Here is a 21,699-nt window from a genome sequence, read left to right as displayed (position 1 = left end):
TCAACCTCACATTCAATAAGTTTCTTAACTCCCATTAATTTCACTTAGCTCTCAATAACTTAAATAATCACTAATATATCATCCAATAACCTAAAATGATCATTAATGTCACAAATTACTCACTTCTAACTCTCAAATTTCAATACCTTAATAACCCAAAGCTCTAAACTATTGAGTTTAATCACCATATTAGGTTTATTGACTCCCATTAGCTCTAACTAACAATAACAAAATCTTTAATCAATATCAATCACATCCATTTACCTAAACCACTACCATTTACGGCACTTTAGGGTACAATTTTGTTCACGATTGAGAGTTCACTCTCATGGATGCATGAAACTATTATATCTAGGCTTAAATAACTCAAACAACTCCCATTAGTCCTATTTAGACTATTAATTTGGACCCATAGCCTTAGGTATGAAAATCATTATCTACATATAAAGTCTATCCAAGAGGGGGTGAATTAGGAAAAATAAAATTTAAAGCAAATAATGCAAGAATTAAATGAGGTTAGAAACAATATTACTAAACAAAGCTGAGTGAAGGAAAGAGAAGCTTTGCACAGATTGTTTATCTTGGTTTAGCTCTAACCACTTAAGCATTTGTCCAGTTCCCAAGATACACTTGAGATTTTTCACTACTCCAACAAGATTAAGCTGGGCTCTTGATTGCTACAGTACAATTTAGACTCCTCCTTGAGTGTATAACTCTCCCCCTTATAAAGATAATATCAACTCCCCTTAAGCTCCCTGAACTTAAGTTCCTTATTTTTAAATGAGTAAAGAAAGGATGAATAAAGTAGATTCAATAATGAACTACCACTTCTTCAGAAGTCTCTCTAAGAGTGAATATACAATTAGTGAAAGTGCATAGAAAAATAAATATACTAGAAGAATGTAGTTAGAGAATAAAGGTAGATAGTTGGCTTAAATTCACTTTTCATTTCCTTCTTCATGAATGTGTCTAATTTATAGTCGATTCTGGAGATTTATCCTTTAGAATCATATAACCACTATTGATTACTTCAACCCAAGTCCTTAGAGCTCTTTCATCTTTTAAGGAAATGGAACAGTGCCTTTTCGGTGGGTTTGCATGTTATTGGTGTAACATCTGAGAAATTTAATCATGATTAATTAGCTTAATGAGAATTATTAGTGTATTGAAAAGATGTGTGGCCAAAAGGGTCTAATAAATGTAATTAATTGTGATATCATCCCTAGATGGGGGTTTAGAGTGAAGTCGAGCCATTTGGGCAAGGAAAGAAGAGGAAAAAGTGATGAATTGATCTTTATGCCATATATTATGGCATGTGCACAATTCGTCGTGACATATAGAGGCAAAATAAGTATTCATTGAGCCTCTTTGTGCCATGCACTGCAGCAGGAGGATGTGTGTGCTGCAGCATATGGCCAACAATCATATAAATTTGGTTCATGTCTGTGTGTAAAATTAGAGGAGGAAGAAGGAGAAAACACAAGAGCATGATTCAGCTCTGTAAGGGCACATCCATTGGGACACTTGAGTGACATTTAGAGGCTTCTAAACATTTAAGGTAAGTCAATTATGCCCTTATCTTCCTTTCTCTACCATATTAATGAGGAGTAAAGTTAGGGTGTGAGTTAGGAGATCGATTTTCAGTTTATAGGAGCTATAGGTCCAAATCCATTAGTTAAAATAGATACAATAGGAGTTGTTTTGGGTATTGAAACCCTACATTAATAATTTTGTATATAGTTAGGTGAGATGAGCTATTAATATGCAAAAATTGGTATAAATGAGGTTGTTGGGAAAGTTTGATACTCATTATTGGTTATTAAATGACTTATTAATGGTAAGGTGAGTCAATGAACCTTAGTAAACCCATTGGGTATGAATAGGTAGTGAATTTATGGGATTGATAGAATAGAGAATGTGAAGATAAATGTTAGTGAACTTATAAAAATGGGATAATGATAATATCCTTGTGTTATAATTGTAGTGTGGTTCTATTAACACCATTCAAGCTTATGAGAGGCTTTGGAAGTGTCTGTTGTAGGGGGTAAACCTTTGACCTCTTAAAGATTTGAGGTAATTGAGTGAAATCTATTTTGTATAGTTGTATGTTAGTTAAGTTAATTGTTGAAATTTCACTTGTTGAAGCTTATTTGCTGATAGAATCTATGATGCACATTTTGGCAAGACAGTGAACTTTTGAAATGGTTTGAAAAAAATTGAAACCTTTTGCATGCTACCTATTTATGATTTATAAATTTACTTATGACATGTTGTTGTGAAAGTGAAGAATTATGATGTATGATGTGTTGAGTATGTAAAGTATATGGAGTGTGGGTATAAGAATTTATATGACATGAATTGGTCTATTTGAATGCATAAACATGTGAGTTGTGCATAACATGATCATTGGCGGGAGTTTGCTTAGGGAGAGGAGTAGATAGTTAAATCCATATGGTATTAGCAGTGACCATTGAAATTGAGAACTCACTTTGGTATCAACCATTGGAATTGGGAGGTAGCTTGTGTCCCATGATTTATTTAGGACTATCTTACTTGTTCTATAAGGGACTCAAACCTAACTAGTCCCTATCAGTTTATAAGGAGGCTAAATTAGGGGTATGACACCCCATGGTTGTTAGTATTAGGGAAAACCAAATTATACAAATGAGTGATTTGACCCTAAACTAGTAGCTTTTTATAAGTAGAAAGCTGGGTTAGTTCGTGAAGGACGTAGCCACTGAATAGTCATCGATTTTATGTTGGAGGTAATAGGAGGGTATTTGACTATATGGTTGTTATTATTGTGGTCCAACACGTGTTAGGATACATGGTTGGTATTATTGCGGCCCTATAATGTGCATTATCATTTATGTGGTTATCTGTGCATTATGCTCGATTACATTGTTGTTTGTATTGTGAACCGTGGCTATATTCATCATTTATGTCATATTTGTGTTCTTGCCTATTTGCATCTATTTTTAATGGATATGCAATTATATAGTTAGGTGAAACTTAGTTATTGAGTGGTTGTACTCACCCTATAATTCTTACATATTTTTAGCGTCTACCTCATCGAATTTGAGAAAGGGAAAGCACATAGAGGCATAGGATTTATAAAGTAATCTTTTTACATGCCTTTCCTTGTAGTTTTATATGTATAAATGTTGATTTGATTGCCAATTAGGATTCATATGAATAATTTTGTACTACTTGCATTACTGTTGTCACACTTGTGTATTTTATGCCCTAGGTTAGTGAGTTTTGATTGTGAACCCTAGGATAAGGCCAAAATACTCATGCAAATAGGAATATCTGTATTTAGATTGATTTGGAAATGAAAATTAATAATTTGTGCAAAGTTTTCCTCCCCCTTATATTTTGTGAACTTTAGGGTTGAGTGGTGAAATTTAGGTTTATGTATTTTTGGTTGAGTATGGTGCATTATACGGGTCCTGTAAAGCCCATTGAGTGTGGTCAGATGTTCAATATAGGCTTTTAGCACTTGTGTAAGAGTTAGAAAACTATTGTTGTGAATTTTATGTAAAAAAGTGGTAAAATGGGTTTTGGTTTTCAATTCTTTGTAGAAAATGAATTTAAATGTAAAACTTATGCCATTAGCTAGAGTTAGGATAAAGCTCCATGTAGACATCGAAACCACCTCAATCGGACATCAGACGGAGATTTGGGATGCGTTGGAAATTCGCTCCCACTGTTATCAAATGATAGTAGCTATTTGTTGTCAAATTACGTGCGCACTGCGGCACATGGCACAGAGATGAGTAAGCCACGGTGCATTGACACTTAATCACAGCACATGTCACATTTTCTGCACAATTTCATTGTTTTGAGTTTTAAAACTCACTGTTTTTGGCCCCATATGATTTTTGAGCTTCCACATTTCTTTAAAATTTTGATTTGAACAATAAGTGAGTTTATGGGAGGGATTTGATTGTTGAAAGATGGGATCACTTGACAAATGACTTTAAACTTGTTTCTCCCAATTGTTTATGGGTTTTCCCCATTTAAAATTTGGAAACTTGGTTCTATTATGTGGATTATGAAAATTCCTAATGGGTTTAATCCCCTGATTACCTCGATTGTGGAGTTAAGGATGTTTAATAGGTAAGGACATTACAGATGGAACTTTAAGAAAAGTAATGGCCATATGCATGAAATGTTCTGACAAGATGTAGAAAAGGATACTAGTAGAGTGAAAACATACGAGTAGAAATAATAAATCAAAGAATGAAGTATAAGATTAATTTCACCTGTGGTTGTGTTTAACAATGTTCTAGGATGATAAGGAAGTAACACTTTGAAGTTGAAAAGAAAAGAATTTTAAGATGGTCCAGGATGCTCTATTTTTGAATCGAAAAATATAGGTGAAATCTTTAAAGACATACTGGTAGAAATCAAGACAAACCAGAAAGCATATGAATGTTTTAGAGAAAAACACATACTGATAGATGAATAATATACTAATAGGATTAAATGTAAAACACGATGATTGAGGCTAATATCTATCAATAGAACAAAAGACATTTGGATAGGAAATAGTCATTTGGCTAGGTCTCATATTTATTGGTAGAAGGAGGATCTTCAAGTAGGTTTAATTTATATCGGTAAGAGCAACAGAATCATATAAGTTGGGACACTTAGGTAGGACAGAGATCTTTGGGTAGAAGATTAAGATATTGGTAGGTATGACATATACCGGTAGGTTTAGGATCAGTAAAAGATTTTTAAGCATTTCCAAATGGATTTGAACCAAATTTTGGATAGAAATAACTCAAATAATTATTTCTAAAAGGAGTAGAGATTAAGGTTAAGAATAATCAAAGAAATTGAACACATAAGCCTTCTTTCCTTAACCATGACAAAATTGCTCTGCAAAACAACTTTTCTAAATTTTTATAATCATTAAAACCAAGGTTCAACACTCTTAACCTCAAATGTTATTTCTAAAATGTGTAGAGAGAAGAAGAGGTAAGGAAGGCATACCTATGTGAAATCAAGCTCCAATTACCTCCAAAATGCTCAAAAGTCAATACCCTAGCAGAGCAACCACTCTTTCCATCACCCTCCCTCTATTTTATGTTGTTTTCCTTTATTTTTGGTTTTTTTTAATTCTGAAAATTATGCTGCAGCCTAAATTTTTATACTGTTACATATTGCAATGGGCCAAAATTCAATCAATTTTTTTTATAATTTAAGCCTGAGTGATCCAATTTACTTCTAAACCCAATTTAAAAGCTAAAACCAAACCCAATAGTCGTCTATGACTATCTTTAAATCCATTTATGCTTAAATTTACATATTTATCATTTATTAGTTTAATTAATCAAGAGAATAGTTCTCAAAATGTTACATGATGTGGCATTGGTTGACCCACATATGGGCAGGTGGGGTGTCAAGTAAGTTGGCATGTGCAGATGCACACGTGGCTGGTGAGGTGTCAGGTGACAAAGCATTGGCTGATTCACGCATGGCAGGTGATGTGGTTGGTGATGTGGCATTGACATGGCAATGAAACCATGGGAAATGTAGTTTTCATTTTTTTAGAGACAAATTTAGAGACTATTATATACCGTCTTTATCATTTTATATAATTTTTAGAGCATTTTATAGCAACATATTTTTCATAAAAATTAGAAACGACATTTTTTTAGATAGAATAAATTTGTCTCTAATAAGAGATGGCTTAAAAAATCCCTCTCTAATTATTTAGTGGCACGCTTTTTTGAGACACCATAATATTTGTCTCTAAATCCGTTTTTACTTGTTTAGAAATAAATTTTTTATTAGTTGGAGATGGATTATTAGGTGTCTCTAACATTTTTTTTTGTAGTGATTAGAATTTATGTGTGTATGCCCAAATTGATTTTCCTTTTTTTTTTTTCATTGAGTACATATGTCCTTTTATTGAAAGTAAGACATATAGAGATGCTAAATATGTGTATGTTTATATATATATATATATATATATATAATTCAAATAATAGATTATGACGTGTGTTATAACGTCCCTTCCAGCCCATAATATAAGATGTTTTTAGAAGTTTTGTTTGGTCCTTAATAAAAAAAACCTTATAAAGCTTAATAAAGTATTAATGAGTCATTTTAAAAATTGCCCACATATTCAATTAGTTCATTTAGGTGGCATGTTTAACTTTGAGATTTAAAAGTAAAGTTAAATTTTTTTATTAAAAGTCATTTGGCATTATTATAGAGATTTAAATAATAAAGATTCTTAAGTAATTTTAATCACTTTTTTAATCCGCATTATTGGATTAAAAATGTTTTAATATCCTAAACTATTTGCTTTCTTGCCTAAAGTAATTAAAACTTTTATATTTGTGTCCTAAACTTTGTCTGCTCCCCACTAACAACTTTCTACACCAATACTAATTCTCTAGTGTTTACTTTTACATTTGAACATATTTCGAAATTTTTGGGATAATTTCAATTGAGGATCAACAACGTAACTTAATTATTAATGAGTCTTAAAAACAAAAAATTTTAGTTCAATCCAAGAGGATAGAAGTGAAAATAATTTTAATAATAAAAATATCAAAATACCCTTCACTTATTAATTTTTTTCAAAATATATAATCATTAGTTATTAATTTTTTTATTTTATTTATTAATTTACTAATATGAGTTGTAAATTATATGACTTGACCTATCAATAGTCATACAAGACTTGAACATTACTTGAACATCAATTGTTCAATCAATTTATTAGACAAGGAGCAATATCAGTAGTTAATTTGTTAATTTTATTTATTAATTTACTAACATCAATTATAAATTATAAGAATTGCCAATAATGTATAACTGATTTTAGTATATTAATAAGTAAAATTAGCAAGTGAGGTCAGTGTTTGTCTGACAAACTGATTGGTCAACTGATGTTAAGTGTTGTATGATTATTGTAAAGTCAAGTCAATTTAGTTATGGAATTTGTCACTCATATTAATAAATTAATAAGTGAAGTAAGAAATTAATAATTTATAATTTTGTATATCAGGCAAAATTAAAAAGTAAATGATATTTTAATTTTTTTTAACTGGTGAAATTATTTCACTTCAGTCCTCCTGGACTGACTGAAAGTTCAGATTTGTTAGGACCCGTTGATAATTAAGTAATGTCTCGATGCTCAATTGAAATTGTCCTTAAATTTTTCTAATGAATATAGTATTGGTTCTCTCTCCAATGTCCTTTCTTTACTGGATTTCGCCCACAGTGCGAGCCAGCCAGTGTACTAGCTTCTGCATGCATGCTCTGATTTGAAAGGAAAGAAGCATAATGTTTTAAGATATATTATTTTTTAAGACAAAGTCTCTAATTTCAGAATACGAATATTCTCCTAATAAATTATAAATATAAAGTGCACATTTATAAAATAAATATGTCTTAAAAGAGTACGAAGGACATTTTACTTTTTACGCGTTTCTATTGTGTATATATTTTATGGTCTAAATAATTGAATATTACTGTGAAACTTTGTTTGGCCCAAAAAAAACCACAATTTGATTAAGATTCATAATTTAAAACGTAATCTAATCTAAATAATAAAATTAGTGAAATTCATATAGAAGAAAGAATTATATTAAATGCCCAAGACTGGACAATATTTATTTTAAAAGTCCTTAAAATTTCCAATTTTTTCACGATTAAAAAATAAAATTTATGTTTATAAGTACACACACCAAATCTTCCCTCACAGAGTCACCATAATAATATATACTCCATTCTAAAATATAAGCAAATTTTAAATAATTCACACAATTTAAAAAATTTAGTTAATCCTAATAATTTATGTCTTAAATAAAAAATTTTAAATTAAAATGTCCTTATAATTAATCCTTTTTTAATTTAATGATACTATCATTAGATAAAAAAATGTACGAAATATTTTTTTGAAAATTATTGTTTTGTTTATAAAAAAAAAGAAACAAAAATTTATATAAAAATTTTGCTTATATTTCAAAACGGACATTGAATACACACACACACACACACACACACATATATCTCATGTAAAATGAAAGAGTTAATTATTTTCCTTTCCCTTTTTTTCTTTACGCATCCATACTTATAAGCATGACTTGATAGTGATTGAAGAGGAGAGGGTCCTACTCCTTTTAGCCATGATACAACAATAGAATTATGTATAGTCTGACATTTGCAAAACATAATTTGTTTTATTAGGTCATTATTAACATCCAGCTTTAAGATAGTACATTTTTTTGTTTGATATAATGGAGGCGTTACATATTGATTGGTAGGTGGAGATGTTACATCCAACAACTTTGACAGATGTAAGGATTCGATGTCTTGTAACTGTGAGCTAATCGGTGTAAATTATAATGAAATTTAAACCATTTAATTAATTTTTAAAATGATAAATTTATTTTTTAAGAAACAATAAAAAGATTACTTTGTTAGAGAATTTTTATGTATTATGATAAAAAAATAAAAATAAAACATCAAATATCATGTCCCTTGTATCTTTTCTTGTCTCACATCCTCTACCCTTCTCACCTTTGAGAAGGGTAGAGGTGAGACAATAAAATTAGAAGGTGAGAAGGGTAGAGGGGGTGACACAATAAATGATACAAGGGTTTGGCATGCAATGGTGAGAAGGGTAGAGGAGGTGAGACAATAAAATTAGGTGAGAAGGGTAGAGGAGGTGACATAATAAATGATGCAAGGGTTTGGCATGCAATGGTGAGAAGGGTAGAGGAGGTGAGACAATAAAATTAGAAGGTGAGAAGGGTAGAGGAGGTGACACAATAAAGGATAAAGGGTATGGCATGCAAGATATTAGATGCGAGATTATAAACATGGGGTGTAAGGTTATAGGCTTGGTATGCAAAGTGATAAGTATGGCATGTATTTGGACGTTAAATTAATGTTGGTTTGTCTAAACAATTTAACTCCTAAGGAGGGATTTTACGGAGATTGTCCCAAAGATAAAAAGCAATGTGTGTAACAAAGTTTGTTTTTTTAAATTTCTTTTTAGCCTTTTAATATATTGTTTTTTTATAAAAAAAAACTATATAAGTTTTATTAATGATGTTTTTTTTTACTACCTTTCTCATTATATTCTCTTTCTTTTTTTAGTATTCATTCATAGATGCAGAATTAAATTAAGGACATTTTTGAAGTTTAATTTTTTTTTGAAAAAATAAGATTGTAAATTATATTTAATGAACTTTATTGACATATATGGCTTTATCTAAACATGGTTTATAAACTAGAAGGGAGAGAACACATAACTTCAAGTATTTTTAAAATAATACTCTTTCCATACCAAATTATAAGATATTTGTTAAAAGAGATTCAGCATCTAAAACTATAAGACATTTTGACAAAAATAAAATTTTATTAATAATACTTTTTGAATATTACTTTTTCTATTATACTCTCTCTTTTAATATTCTTTCACAAATAAAATATTAAATAAAGGATATTTTTGAGATTTTATATTTTTATTTTTTTAAAAAATAAAGTTAAAAAATATATTTAATGAATTTTATTAGTATACATAATTTTATTTAAAAATATTTTATAATTTAGGATAAAATGAATAATAAAACTATTACTCATATAAAATAAAAAATGTAACAACCAATTAATTCAGGGTACCTGAGTAGTGAGTTGGCAAAAGGGCCGAAAAAACTGTAGGGTAGCCGAAATAAATTATCTAAGTTAATTATTGAGAAAATTTCAATAAAGACCTCCCCTCGTAATTAATAAAAAAGAGAGCCCCGAATATTCTTGAACTTCACTGTAATTAGTGAAATCAAAGTGATAAGAGAAATGACAAAACTAATCCTTTCCACAAAGCATACTTGGATGATGCAAACATGGGTTGATTATTTTCCTATTGTTTGTTGTCTGTTACTTTATATTAAATTGTTTATTGCCCTTGTAACATCCCAATTTTTAATTCCTTAATTTTCTAAGCTTAATTAAGATAATTAAGTAAGTTGACCTGATGTGTGGTTAAAGGAGAATAATAAGTGTTCTTAGTTGAAATTTCAGGTATATTTTATGCCCAAAGTGAAATTGGGTCACTTAGGGACTAAAAAGTGAAGAAAAATAAGCTAAAAAGCCTATATGCCACATGTCGTGGCATGTATGCGGTGCATTGTGGTTCGCAGGGCCACAAAACGAGAGCTGCTTTCTCTGTACCACATGCCGTGGTGCGTGGAGATAGGTGCTGTGGCGAGCAATGCGAATTTTGCAGTTATCAGTTACAAAAATGAGACAGAAAAAAAAGAGAAAAGAGAAGAGAAAACAAAGAGACGCACTAAGCTCTGTTAGAATTTACTTGTGGATGGCATGGGAAGTATTTTGGAGGCTACAAACACCTAAGATAAGTATCATACTCATTAATCTCCCCATTTCTTCCATATTTATGAGTTTATAGTTAGGGTTTGATAGTGAAAGTGAATTTTCGATCCATATGAGCTATGAGTATGAATTTATTGACTCAAATGAAGTTAATGGGAGTATATTAGAGTATATAAACTTAAATATAATAAATTTTGATATCTTGAGTTGTTGGGCATCATTAATATCTAGAAATTTCATTTATTATGGGCGGTTGGAAGATTTTGATGTCATTAATGAAAATTTAATGATTCATTAATGTTATTGGAGACTAAAGGTAATTAATAAACCCAAAAGATAGGCTCAAACTCTTGTGGAGTGAATATTAGGCAATTTAGAAGTGGAGATTGAGGGTTTAATGCTTGAGTTGGTAATGTTGATGAAATTTAATTTGGTTAATTATAGTTTTGACTCTTAGTGTGAACACTGTATTTTGTCTGGACATTTTTCTAAATTTAATAAAAATAATAATAAATAACTAAAAATATATAAAAATATAAAAATAAAATTTAATCATTTTTAGGATTATATTTTTAAAAAAAATATAATTAATAGGGTTTAATTTTGTTTTAATTTAGATAGTCTTTTGATGGTTAGGATTTTATTTCTTTTATTTCATCAAAAAAATATAAAATATATAAAAATAAAATTTAATCCTTCTTTAGGATTATATTTTCAAAAAATAATAATTTAGCAAAATTAAAAAAAAATCTTGCTTAAATTTTTTAAAATCTCTTCCAAATTATCCTAATCATTCAAGAAATATTGAGAGTCAATTTTTGAGAGTTAACTTTTCTCTTCTTAAATCTTATTTTTCACTTAAAAAAATATGTGTGTGTATTAACAAAATAATAATAATAATAATAAATAAAAATATTGCAGGGCCAAATGAAATGTTGAGTATCAGCGTTTCATCACAGCCCTTAAAGGGCCTTCCTTAAACACATGCAGACGCGACAGAAAAGGAAAAAGAAAGGGAAGTGAAACACGCAGACATAGCCAACCAAGAGAAGCGTCGGAAAAGGGAGAATGAAGCCCATATGCGTGCGAAGGAGAAGAGCAGAGCAGAGCTTGCCAGACATGCAAGCAAAAGAAAGAGAGAGCACACAGATGTTACAGAAAGGAAAGAAAAGCAGAGCACAGAGGGAGAAGCCGAGGGCGATAAAGAGAACTGAAACCAAACAAAAAAGGAGTAGGGACGAAAAGAGAGAAGCAGGGAAGCATAGGCACACACATACACAGAGGAGGCCTTCCCTCTAAAAATGCATGGGCGATAAGATGAAAAAAATAGAAAAAGAAGAGTAAAAAACTAAGAGGGAGAGACCGAGGACGGATCGGAGATGAAGAGAAAAATATAGCGCAAGAACATAGCACAGACGATAGACAAAAAAAGAAAAAGGAGAAAGCAAAAAGAAAAGGAAAAAAGCAAGACGAAAACGGAGAGGAGACAGAGGGGGCAGCGGCAGAGATTTAAGGAGGTTAGAATGAGAGAGAAACGCAAAAAGAGTTGGAACAAGGGAGGATGAAAAATAGAGGGAGAGTTAAAGAGAGAGGCGGAGAATATGAGAGCTGTGATAGGGATGAATGAGATGAACAAACGAGAGAAAGAGAGAGAGAGAGAGAGAGAGAGAGAAGGAGCAGCAGCGTCCATCGAGCAAAGAGGAAGCTGCTTCACACTGTCGGGAGAGAGAACATCATGGACTTTTGGATCTGTACAAGGAAGGAGGAGTACTGGGCAGAAGAAGCAGCATGCTGTGACTATGAGGACTATGAGTGAGGAAGGAGGAGAGAAGCAAGATATGAGGAATACACATAAGGCAATAAGAGCAGAGATAAAATTCCAAGTAAAAATTTAATTTGCTTCTTAATTTTTTTGATTAATCCCATTACCTTGAAGAAAGTATGATGATCATTGTTAAAATGGAAACTCTAAATAAAATTCTTGTCTACTGTCTGATTTACCTTGATCTGATTTCAATGTATATTCCCATCATGATTTTGTCTCAAGCAAAGTGAAGGAATTTTTATGCTTGTTAGACTAAGATTAAATTAGATCTAAAATATATTTTTAGCGTAAAAGAGCATATGAATGGAATCTGATTTTTTTTTTGAAAGGTTAAGACATTAACTTTATTTTTTATTTTTATAGGAGATAAATCGAGTATTGATAGTAGTAATGATATGTAAATCTTATTTATTTATTTTATTGTTGGATGCTATCACCATTACTCTCATGATTTCCTTTTGAAAGCCATATTTGAGCATTAAATCAATTTGAAAATTTTGAAGAATACATCCTTAAGTCAAAAGAGGAGTGAAGAGTCACAATAGTTTCTTTTTCTATTCCTATGAATGCTAAATTCATATTATGCACCGATTGTAAATGCAAATATCGTAATTATCTATTTGTTGTGTGACATTTTAAGAATCTTCACAGATATTTAAAATGATCCTATATCATGCAAATTAATAAGATTTCATAGGTATGAAGATCTAACTCGTATATATTAATATGGGTTCCTGTCGTACCCGGAAATGCGACGCAAACGGCACAAGAGCGGAGGTTACGACCTTCGGAAGGAAGTCCGGAGAAATGGGAGTTGCCACCAAGATTTTGAGGAAAATCTCGGGAAATCGTTTAAAGGTAGATAAGGATGGTCTGCGAAAACAGAAAATAAGTTCGATAGTCGATTGAGTGTGGGGAAGGTGTTAGGCACCTTACATCACCCGTTTGTAAGAACAGTTACCTGAAGTTTGTTGTGCTAAATTAATATAGTTTTAAAATTATTTTAATTATCCCTTTTATATTCATGTGTTTGATATAAAAATGATAACAATTAAGCAAGAAATATTTATTTATTTACGGGGAGGACTTGACTAAGAATCTAACTCTGAGGCCTACGTACCCTGCGATGGGGATCAAAGTTCACATAGTTCGAGCTTATAAGTTGTTGGTGAAAATATTTTTTTTGAAGAGAAATTAATCAAAAATAACTCACCATTTTCAAAATAAAACAATTTCTGAAATTTTGATATGTGTGTTCTAAATTGAAAAAAGTGATTTAATTTCAATTAATTTTATCTATTTTTGAATTTTTGGAAAAGAAAAGGATTTAAAATTATTTTTTATTTTATGATTGGGAATTTAATTGTAGTTCTTGCAGAGCCTTATTAGCTCATATGATAATGCAATCATTCTAAATATTTGTGGAGATTTTAAAATCTCTCACGATAAAAGAATTAAATTTATTTATATGTTAGTAATAATTTATTCAAGCATGCATGTATATGTTTTTAGAGAATTATAATCATCATACCTGCAAAGCCTTATTAACTTTTACGGTAATACAATTATCCTAGAGGTCTCTGGATATTCAAAAATTTCACATGACCAAAAGATTTAATGCATTAATTTAATTAATTAATTTTATTTATAAAAAATTTATAATTTTATTTATGAAATTTATTTATTTATTTTATAAGTTAATGACCATGACATTTGTGAGGACTTATTATCCTTCACAACGAGGCGATTAAGCTGAATATCTACAGAGATTTTTTAAATCTCTCACGATACCATTCAAATATTTTAATTGATTGTATTTGTGAAATAATAACAACAAACTCCTTCATTTAACCACACATTTAAAATCTCCATATGAAAATGATATCATGCAAAATCAAAATTATCTTCAAGAATTAATCAATTATTATTAAATGGAAATTAAACACAAAATAATGTATGACTTTGAGAAATAAAGAAATAGAAATTAAATTTAAGTTGACTAATACTCTTTCATGCTAGAAGACAAACTTGAATCTTCTTATCACTTAGCTAAACAATAAAATTTTTGTTCAAAATGTTAGAATCAAAAAAACATCATGCAAAAGTATTATAACTAAATCAACCTCATTTGTAAAAGCATATAAACACATGTTAGAGCATATTTAAAGTATATAACATTATTTCGAAAAAGGAAAGCATAATGTTACAGGGCTACTTTCTCTTCAAATATTTTCACTTATGTTTCCTATCCATACTTGAATGTTTAAAACCTCTAAATTTTCTTATTTTAAAAATATGAGGAATTATCATCAAGGATCCCTTTCATGATACAAATATACTCACGTATTTGTTGTCAGGTTTTAGAACAAGAACAATATGAAGGAAAATACAAGTGTGGCGTACCAAATAGCAGAGCAGAGAAGGGAGAAAAACAACTCAGACTTCTTGCAGTGATGGAAAAGGATGACTAGCTCCCAGTTCTGAACCAAAATGCTGCTCTTTCCTCAAGCAAGATATTGCCTTCGTTCCTTTGGCACAAAGAAAGACATCTACTCCTTTTCCTCTCATCCTTGTTTTCTCTATTTTTTTGTGCGTTCTTCCTCTTCTCTCTATGTTCTCGTTTTTGGTGTTCTTCCTCCTCGGACTGCTGCTCTCGTCCGTCTCTTCATCTCAATCTCGATGCTCTTCTTTTCACGTTCTCCCTTCTATTCTCGTCTCAATTTTCCCTCTCAGTTTCTCTCCTATTTTTTTCAGCCAAAACCAACTCCTCTCTCCCTTCAGTTCTCTCTCGGTTTCTCTCCTTTTCTCCAGCCAAAACCAGCTCCTCTTTTTTCTATTTCACGTTCAGATCTCTCCGTCCTCCTCTTGCTCTGTTTTTCTTCTCTTTTTCTCTATACCTCTCTTCTCCAGTTTTCGTTCATCCTTCTGCTCCTGTTTTCTTCCTCTTTTTTTCTATTTTTCGGTGCTCTTGTTTTCTACATTTTTATACTCCAGGTCTCTCCCTCTTGGTCTCCTCTTTTTCTCCTTTTCTACCTTTTCTTTTAATGCTCTATTTTTCTGAGCGTTTTTTCTGTGCATGCGTGTGCTAAAAGCCCCCTCATTTCTGGCTTTGTTGCATGAGTGGTGCTTCCTCCTTTTTCTCTGCTCTGCATTTCATTTTTTTACAGCAACTCTCCACATCTCCCGGTTGCGTGTTTCATATGCAAACTTTAGCCTCTGTGTTTTTTTTTTCTTTTTTTTGCTGCTGCTGCTCTCTCTTCTTTTTTGTACGTCTACTCTCTCACTCTCCCTCCAACTTCTGCTGTGTTCCTACTGTGAGTGTGTTTCATGTCTACTCGTGTGTCTCCTTTTCTGCTCGTGTTTCTGCTTCTTCTTTTCTCTCTGTGCATGTGAGTTTGAACGAAGGGTTAGGAGCTGATGGTTAAATGCTGGATCTAGTTTCCAGCGTTTAACCTTCAGCTTATATCATTTTTTTATGTGTTTTTGTCTTCTCTCTGCTCGCGTGTGTGGCTCCTTCTGTGTTTACCCTAAAAGTAGCTTAAGGGTTGGGTGAAATACTGGTCATTCAGTGTTTCATCTGCCCAATTATTATTATTATTATTATTATTATTATTATTATTATTATTATTATTATTATTATTATTATTATTATATTTTTTTTGTTTTGTTAATGCTTAATGCCTCTTTTTTTTATGCTTTCTTTTTGTTTTTTATATAATGTTAATCATGATTTTGGAAATTGGATTAAAAGAGAAAAATCTGATTTTGAATTAAGCAAGAATATCTCTTTTTTTTGTTAGAATATATTTTTTTTAAAAAAATATAATCCTAAAAAGGATTAAATTTCATTTTTTATATATATTTTTTTGGTTAAATTTATTATTATTTTTATTGAATGTAAAATATGCCCAGACAAAATACAGTGTTCACAGTTCTGAAAGCCCATCATTAAAATTAAATCTTTTTTATATAATTTAAATTAATAAAATATTTAAGTCTAATGAGAGATTTCAAGAATCTTTGTAACGATTTAAATTAAGTACATCATCATGTGGGATAATAAATCCTCGCAAATGATGTGATTATCACTTTATATACAATAAATAAATAAATAATTTTTGTAAATAAAATTATAAACGTTTTTAATAAAATTAATTAATCAAATTAAGGTGTTCAATCTTTTGGTCATATGAGATTTTTGAATATCCATAGACCTTTAGAATAATCGTCTTATCGTATGAGTCAATAAGGCTCTGCAGGTATAGTGATTAAATTTCTTATCATAAAATATAAAAAAATAATTTTAAACTCTTTTCTTTTCAAAAAAAATAAACTCTTTATCTTTTTCTTATTCCAAAAATTTAAAAATAGAGAAAATAATTGAAATTAAATCACTTTTTGCAATTTAAAACACACATATCAAAATTTTAAAAAATTATTTTATTTGCAAAATGGTGAATTATTTCTAATTAATTTCTCTTCAAAAAAAATATTTTCACCAACAAACTTATAAGCCTGAACTACATGAACTTTGATCCTCATCATAGGATACATAGGCCTCAGAGTCAGATTTTGAGTCAAGTCCTTCCTCATAAATAAATAAATATTTCTCACTTAATTCTTATCATTTTTTAAACACATGAATATAAAAGGGATAATTAAAATAATTATAAAACCATATTAATAGAGCACAACAAACTTCAGGTAACCGTTCTAATGAACGGGTGTTGTGAGATGCCTAACACCTTCCCCACATTTAATTGACTCCCGAACCTAGTTTCTATTTTTGCAGATCATCATTATCCTCCTTTAATTGGTTTCCCAAGATTTTCCGCAAAATTTTAGTGGCGACTCCTCATTAAATCTAGTTCTCGCCTCAAAGGCTGGAACCTCCGCTTGCGTGCCGTTCGCATCACATTTTCCGTGTGCGACACTTAGTCACCTATTTGATTGGGAATTCAAGCTTGGAAGCTCTTATACTGAGGGGTAAACCTTTAACCTCTCAAAGGTTTGAGGTAACTAGGGAAACCCTATCATGAATAGTTATATGTTAATTGATTGTTAATTTTAAATGTTGCATGTATAGATTGATTTTCAATATGAAAGCATGCATTAGTTTCAATAAGTGTATGAAAATTGAATGTCCATAATGTTATATTTGGTTTGAAGTGAAACTGTGAAATCAAGATGTTTTTGAACTATGAACATGCATAAGTATTTGGGAGAAATGAATGTGATGTTGTGTTGAGATAAAAGTGTGTTAATAAGAAATGGATTTTTTGACATAAGTGAGAATGATGTTGAGAAAATGATGAGAATGCATACGTGGGTAGCACACGGTCGTGAGCCCAACGTGATTATTGTAATAATGAGTAAATGAAAATAAAAATATAAAAATGGTTGAGTATCATATATGGCATAATCAGTGGGCGAGATGAGTTTGCCTAAGGATTGGGAGTAGAAAAAAAATTTATATGGTATTTAGGCTGTACTCTAGTGAACGGGATATAACCTTGTCCCATAATTTATCGAGGGACTATCCCATAATTTGTCGAGGGACTAAAACATAACTTTTTTCACCAATTCAATAAGGAGAATAGCCTAGGATATGAGACACCATAGAGATTCAAGAATGGGGGGAAGTCATGCTTCGAGAGTGAGTCATGTAATCTTTGGTTGGGTCATACCTCACAATTAGTGAGTTTGGGTAGTCTAATCACACAGACGGAGCCCTAATCAGTGTTATAGCCTACAGTTTCAGTTTGAGAAAATAAGAAGGATAGAAGGTTAGTTGATTATTGCCTATATAAATATATGATGTGTCACATGTGTTGGGTTGTGGCAAGTCATGTGAATCAAGGGTCATAGTCACATATATGAAAATATGGTGACAATGTACCTAGTATATGTGAGACAAAGTTGTTAATTATGAGAAATGATGAGTTATGATGTGTGTGAATATATCTAAGTACTTGGTTTCATATGCATGTGCTTAGTTTACAATTGATATATAACTGTATAGGGTAAGTTTTACCTTAGTTATTGAGTGGCTAAACTTACCCATCTTCTTTAAAACTTTTCAAGCTCTAGCTCTAGTGTTGAGAGGGACAAAGCTACTAAGGCCTAAGAATTTATGTATTCCTTTAGTATGCTTCTTATATCTACTTATTTTGTGTAATAGAATATGATTGCCAATTCTAGGTTGCATGCCATTACACTTGCACTATTTTGTTGTTACAAATGTCTGATTTGTATTTTAGGCCTTGAGTATTGGTATATGTTGAGACGTATATGTTTATAGGGCCAAAATATTAGTGCAAGTATAGAAATGATGTTTTAGACATGTCACAATGATTTTTTATGCAATGCAATGGATTTTTGCCTCCCCCTCCGTTTTGGTCAAAAGGGGTTAAGGAGCAAATTTATGCTATACTTGTGTTTTAGTATGTGAGACATGTTGTATTAATAGTTTTAGATCCAATAGACATGGTTCAAGTGTTAGGAAAGGCTTGAGGGTTTTAGACACCCTTTTTGTGTGAAAATTGTCAAAAGTGATTAAAATGTATTTGAGTGTCCAACTTTTTAGTACGACTTATTTTGAAAGTGAAACATATGCCACTAGCTAGTTCATGAAAAGAGCTTTTTGTAGACACTTAGATCACGTCATTCAAACGTTGGATGGAGAATCGGGACGTGTTGGAAGTTTTTTTATTCTGCCATCAAATGACAACAAAATTTGCTAATTTTTCATGCAATATGCCGTGGTGCATGGCGCCTGAGCTGCGGCGCAACGTGCACGAGCCGCAGTGCATTGCCCTATTTCATAGCATAAGAGTTGTTTTTCACTCGTTTTTAATTTCTTTCACTACTCTGAGATATCTCATGCTTCCATAGCTTATTTTTTACTTTGACATAAGATATTTTGATGGATTTAAACTCTTTTTGATTTAGAAAATTTGGGATGTCTTGAATTTGAACTAAAACTTGGTAATCACCTTTCTATATTAATCCTTCAATTATCATGAGTTTTATTGGTTAAATGTATTTTGTGGAGTAAGATATTATAGCCCTACTATATATTGTTTGTTCATTACTTTCAGTTAATTTTATTTCAAATGTTGTCAGCATACTAATACAAGTTGTTCATTTTTCTACACATTATTACTCGTTTTGCTATGTTAAGTTATTCATTGCCCTATTGTATGTAGTTTATCCATTACATTTAGTTAATTTCATTCCAAGTGTACGTTGTCATCATGCTAACACTCATTGTTTGTTTTCATACATACTATTGTTCACTACTCCGCATTAAATTGTTCATTGCTCTACTGTTTGTTATTTGTCTATTACTTTCAGTTAATTTTTTTTTCAAGTGTTGTCATCTTGCTAACACGAGTTGCTCATTTTCTTACATATTGTTGTTCATTATGCTATATTAAGTTATGCATTGCCCTATTATGTGTAGTTTATCCATTATTTTCAATTAATTTCATTCCAAATGTTGTCTTCATACTAACACAGGTTGTTGGTTTTTCTATATATAGTAGTTCATTATCCTACATTAAGTTGTTTATTATCCTACTATCTATTGTTTATTCATTACTATTAGTTAATTTCATTCCAAGTGTTATTATCATGCTAATATTAGTTATTTATTTCTCTATATAATGCTGCTCATTACCCTATATTAAGTTGTTTATTGTCTTATTGTTTATTATTTATACATTACAAATATCCAAAAGCAAGAAAAAATGTTGATCATTGATTGAACTTAATGGGCAAACAACAGAAAGTAGGGCAATAAATAGTTTAATGTAGGATAATGAATAACATTACGAATGTAAACGAACAATTTAAAGTAATGGATAAATAACTATCTTTCAATAGGGATAGTTAGGTAATTTCACTCAAGATTATAATTTCATTACAATACCCTTAATTTGCAATGAAATTTCAGAATTTTTTGTGCTCTCTTTTTTATTAAATATGATTAAGGAGCCTTTATTGAAATTTCTCTTCAATTATTTATTGAAGAAGGGCATACAGCTGTGAATAAAGTAATAATAGCTACCTCCTCCTCACCCCCCCCCTAAAAATAATAATAATAATAATAGCTGCCAGCCTGCCCGTTCAATTATTTTTATGTTAGCACAACACACACACGCATTACTTTAAGATGTAAATAAGATTGTTTGCAATTTACTATTTAGGCTGGAATCTCTCCGTGCCCTTTCTGATAAAAGTTTATTGAATATACTTTTATAATTTTTTTTGAAAAACATAAATATAATTAAAATTATTTTTATTTAATACTTTATCTGTTTAAAAATATAAAATATTTTTAACTGAATCTCACCTTCCAATAAAGTAATTTTTTATCTTTAAACTAACCCTATATTTTCATACTTACTCCTATTTAATAAAATATTTCACCCTAAAAAAATATAAAAGATTTTATCCAATAGGGGCACTTAAAAAAAAGATAATCATTACATTTTAAAAGACTCAAAATGTTTTATATTTTTTAATATTCAACCCCTCAAAAAATACTTTATATTTTTTAAAGGATGGAATGTAACTTTATTTGTCAAACATTAAACTGGGAGAGAAAAATATAATAAAGAGAGGAGTATAATGTTAAAACAAGTATAATTAATAAAGCATTATTTTTATTAAAATATATTATATTTTAGGATATTGAATTATCTCCAAATATGTCTTATAATTTAAGACTGGGGAGTATTTTACTATTTAACAATACTTTTTATGTTAGTTATATATACTTGTCACAAAAAATAATACTTTCTCAATTTTAAATTATAAGACACTTTTAGACAAAATCTCACATACCAATAAGCCTAATTAAATACACTTAATAACCTTATCTTTACAAAACAAAAATATAAACTTCCTAAAATACCCACTATTTAATATATTGAAAAGAAAAATGATGAAAATTAATTATAGAGAGAGAAAGAATAATATTAAAATTGGTGCATTTAATGAAATATTAATTTACTCAAAATATCTTATATTTTGGGACGGAAAAACTTTTCAAAAGTGTCCTATAATTTAAAATGGAGAGAGTAAAATATTAAGAGTGGGGGAAATTTCAATCAGCTCCCCTAATCCAACTTAATTTCAGTCAACTCCCTAAAACTGAAATTTTACTGTACATGTGAGGGATTAAAATGAACTTAAAGAGATGGTTCAAATAACCTTATTGTCCTTGGTGAAGTTAGAAACACGAACAACTTGTTTATGAAAAATGAACAATTGACATAGGTGAAATTTGTAACTCTCATTAACAATATAATACCACTATAAATTTACAACTCTTATTCCACCTACGTCAACTGTTTATTTTTCTTACATGAGTTATTCAACTGTTCATTATCAATTAATGTATGGTGCAATTCTCATTATCAATTGTTCATTTTTCTCATATGAGTTGCGCATATTTTCACTTATTTATATTCATAGTGATGTTATGTTGTTAATGAGAGTTG

At 30.4% G+C, this 21,699-nt stretch overlaps 1 protein-coding gene across 1 annotated transcript; it reads left to right on the top strand.

Moving 5' to 3' along the window:
- The first annotated feature begins 10,128 nt into the window (after nucleotides 1-10,128).
- LOC129319450 (uncharacterized) lies at nucleotides 10,129-11,579 on the top strand. Its single transcript, XM_054964558.1, has 2 exons — nucleotides 10,129-10,330; nucleotides 11,356-11,579. Exons 1-2 carry the CDS (start codon nucleotides 10,129-10,131, stop codon nucleotides 11,577-11,579), a joined length of 426 nt encoding a protein of 141 aa, XP_054820533.1.
- Nucleotides 11,580-21,699: the final 10,120 nt, after the last annotated feature.

The sequence above is a fragment of the Prosopis cineraria genome, unplaced genomic scaffold, assembly GCF_029017545.1.
Source record: "Prosopis cineraria cultivar Desert tree isolate PC_DT_omini unplaced genomic scaffold, ASM2901754v1 PC1, whole genome shotgun sequence".
Taxonomy (NCBI): Eukaryota; Viridiplantae; Streptophyta; class Magnoliopsida; order Fabales; family Fabaceae; genus Prosopis; species Prosopis cineraria.
Note: the sequence above shows the minus strand (reverse complement) of the source record. Positions and strands in the feature narration are given on the sequence as shown.

Coding starts and splice junctions, on each gene's coding strand:
- LOC129319450 (XM_054964558.1), top strand. CDS start 10,129: ATGCCACATGTCGTGGCATGTATGCGGTGCATTGTGGTTCGCAGGGCC. Junction 10,331..11,355: donor AAAGAGACGCACTAAGCTCT/GTTAGAATTTAC, acceptor AAACACATGCAG/ACGCGACAGAAAAGGAAAAA.